Raw genomic sequence first — 3,243 nt, 5'->3', positions numbered from 1 at the left:
CGTCATCATACCCGGTCTGAAATGGAAGCTCTCCTTCACAATCTTGAGTATCTCTTTGTCTGGAATCAACCCAGTCTTGTAAGTGTCAACAAAGACAGACAATGGCTCAGGGACTCCAATGGCGTATGAGACTTGAACAAGTGCCCTACGAGCCATTCCGTTAGCCACAACGCTCTTAGCTGCTTGTCTCACAATGTAGGCTCCGCTTCTGTCGACCTTGGTTGGGTCTTTCCCTGAGAAAGCACCACCTCCGTGAGCTCCCCATCCACCGTAAGTGTCTATGATGATCTTGCGCCCTGTGAGACCAGCGTCTCCATGAGGCCCACCAATGACGAATCTGCCTGATGGGTTTAAGTGGAATATGGTTTTCTCGTCTAGGTACTTCTCTGGGATGACTGGCTTGATGACATGTTCCTTAAGGTCACGTGCGATTTCGTCGTTGGTAACAGTTTCATCGTGTTGGGTAGAGATGAGGACTGTGTGCACACGGATTGGGACCATGGCACCGTTATCGTCGTAGTACTCAACACTGACTTGGGTTTTACCATCGGGTCTTAGCCAGGCGCAAGTACCGTTCTTTCTGACTTCGGTTAGGCGAGCACCGAGCTTGGTGGCGAGAACATGAGTAAGCGGCATTAACTCAGGGGTTTCATCAGTGGCATAACCAAACATGTGGCCTTGGTCACCGGCACCAATATCTTCCGGACGTTTGGTGAAGTGACCGTGAACTCCTTGGGCAATGTCAGGGCTCTGTTGTTCGATGTTCACAAGGACTTTGCATTTGTCAGCATCAAGACCGACATCATCAGAGACAAACCCAATGGCGCGGCAGGTGTCACGGACGATCTTCTCGTAGTCAACTTTGGCCTTGGTGGTGATCTCGCCAAAGACCATGACCATGTTGGTCTTGGAGCAAGTCTCACAAGCAACTTTGCTGTCAGGGTCTTGTTCAAGGCAGGCATCGAGGACGGCATCAGAGATCTGGTCACAGAGCTTGTCAGGGTGTCCCTCGTTCACAGACTCGGATGTGAATAGGAAGGTCTCCATTTTTGCTACAAAATAAATCAAATGAAACTTAGACACAGCCCACAGTAGAATCATGAAAGAAGCAATGAAGCATGATCCTATCTACTCTCATATACAAATTGTATAATACAATCTACTCAAAGGGAAAAGATTTGAAAATTTCGAATGAAATCGAAACAGATCCAATTACATAGATACTCCTAATTCATCATGGATTTAACAATCGTCAAATCAAAAACAATGCTCACTTCGTACTCACAACAAGCAAAAGAGAAAAGGATGGAGAGAGAAATGAGAAGCGAAGATGACGACGAACAAGATACCTGAGTTCGATGAGAGATTTGATTTACGAGAATACAGATCTCTCGAAGATAAGAAACTCTTCTTCAGATCTCTCTCGCTCGCTCAACCTTTTATTGGGTTATTATTGATGAATAGAACAAGTGTTAAAAGAGAAGGACTCGCTGCTTATTTATTTATAGGGTGACTGGTCTCTACCGGTTTTCACATGGTTAAGCATCCTGCTTTGGACTTTAAAAAAGGCTTTTTGACCTACCATTATTTACTGTTTTTTTTTTTTTTGTTGGCGTTACTTTTCAAGTGTTCCTGACTCATGCGACGACCCTTTTGGTCCGACCTGTAATAACGTGAACCAAACAAAATTGGGTTTGCATTTCTGAGAAAAATATTTGTGTTTGTCACTGGGGAAACACACACAACAAAACTGCTGAATTTTTTAAATAAAAAAAACATACATTTGAGTCCATTGACCCGTTCGAAATTGTTGAACCGGAAGAGGTTTACAAAGCAAAAATCATATTAAGATAAACCAGTTTTTTTCTTTTTTCTTTTTTTTTGGTACACGGTGGGATAAGGATAACGTTTTCAATGCAACTAACAAATAAACAAATACTAGTAGTAGTAATATTTAATTACGTAATAACAAAACAAAAAGGCATTACTTACTACTCACACACGTGAAAATGGATGGACACCCATTTTCATGCTTTACAAAGGTTTGTGGTAGGTGAGAATTTTAGACTTTTTTTTAATTGCGGTTCTTGTTCTTGTTGACTCAACAAAAACATTGTGGTTCTTGGTGAGATAAATTGGTGATCGTTGGATTGATATTTTTTTTTTTAATTTTGTGTTTGATTGACGGCTAACTAATGAAAATATAACTTTGAGGTTTGGTGAATGATTATGACATTACCTCACCCACACAATCATTTTCTCAACCGTATCCTAATTTCTGCAGTAAAATTTACCCTTCAAAAAGAACAATTAAACCTCTATATGTTTTTTTTAAAAGATGAAATCTTAAAGAAGGTTAATCACTATGTTGTCAACGATTTTAATTAGTTTAGAAAATTCGAAGGTGTGTGAAAGAGGTGACATATTCGAAGCATGCAAAATCCATGCTCCTCCGTATTTTGACTAATAGTTTTCGATTTAATTTTAATTAAATAAACTTGTGTCATGGTTTCGGTGATACGGTCTACATCAGCAAATGGGGCACGCTAACACTATAAATGGGCTCATATTTTAAAAGATAATAAGGATCTAATGGGCTTAATATAAAAAGGGCTCATATTCAAAAGAAAAGAAGGATCCAATGGGCTTAGACAAAAAATCAGGAAAAATATTTTTGAATGCGGTGAGCGTGGATCGAACACGCGACCTTCAGATCTTCAGTCTGACGCTCTCCCGACTGAGCTATCCCCGCATTTGTTTATTATCATCCTAAACTAGTTAATATACGTGTATTAGTTTGATTATATTAGCAAAGATTGTGTACGGACGACGAGTAAAACAGAGCAAAATCTCTGACACCAAATTTTTCAGATTTTTCCTTTTTTTGTGGCTGGTGAAGGTTTGAAAGTCTTATCCTTCACAGACAGACAAGAAGCAAAACTGAGAAAAGCTTCGATGTCTGTAGTATCAACTAACATGAACACGATTAGTCACTTGTCCTCCACAACTTGTAAACTCCCAAATCTCCAATCACCCATTCGCTTCGATCGTAAACCCTTTTCATATCCTCTCATTCCTCTGCTTCCAAAAACCCTAAATGGCTTCTCTTACTCTTCATCCGTTAGTCGCAGATCCAGATTCATTATTCCTAAGCGGCGACGACTCTCTGTTTCAATGGAGTGGCAAGACTGCTCGTAAATAAATAAAAACTCTCTCTTTTTTTTTTTTTTTTTTTTTTTTTTT

The 3,243-nt window shown here is 39.8% G+C and overlaps 2 protein-coding genes and 1 non-coding gene across 4 annotated transcripts in view; 1 reads left to right on the top strand and 2 right to left on the bottom strand.

Moving 5' to 3' along the window:
• The window catches only part of LOC104738733 (S-adenosylmethionine synthase 1-like), a gene marked incomplete in the record, with an annotated part of 2,190 nt that extends 697 nt beyond the window's left edge, over positions 1-1,493 (bottom strand). Inside the window, 2 exon segments of the mRNA XM_010458927.2 lie at positions 1-1,052; positions 1,350-1,493. Coding sequence (XP_010457229.1) covers positions 1-1,047 — 1,047 coding nt within the window.
• TRNAF-GAA lies at positions 2,680-2,752 on the bottom strand. Its single transcript has one exon. It is a non-coding gene; the product is annotated as a tRNA-Phe (tRNA).
• LOC104738731 overlaps positions 2,851-3,243 on the top strand; it is a 1,933-nt gene continuing 1,540 nt past the window's right edge. For both annotated transcript variants that reach the window (XM_010458925.1, XM_019235320.1), the window contains exon 1: positions 2,851-3,194. In XM_010458925.1, coding sequence (XP_010457227.1) covers positions 2,956-3,194 — 239 coding nt within the window. In that variant the 5' untranslated portion in view covers positions 2,851-2,955. The remainder of the gene's footprint in view (positions 3,195-3,243) is intronic.

Source organism: Camelina sativa, chromosome 14, assembly GCF_000633955.1.
Source record: "Camelina sativa cultivar DH55 chromosome 14, Cs, whole genome shotgun sequence".
NCBI classification, from domain to species: Eukaryota; Viridiplantae; Streptophyta; class Magnoliopsida; order Brassicales; family Brassicaceae; genus Camelina; species Camelina sativa.
This window is presented reverse-complemented; position numbering and strand designations above follow the sequence as displayed.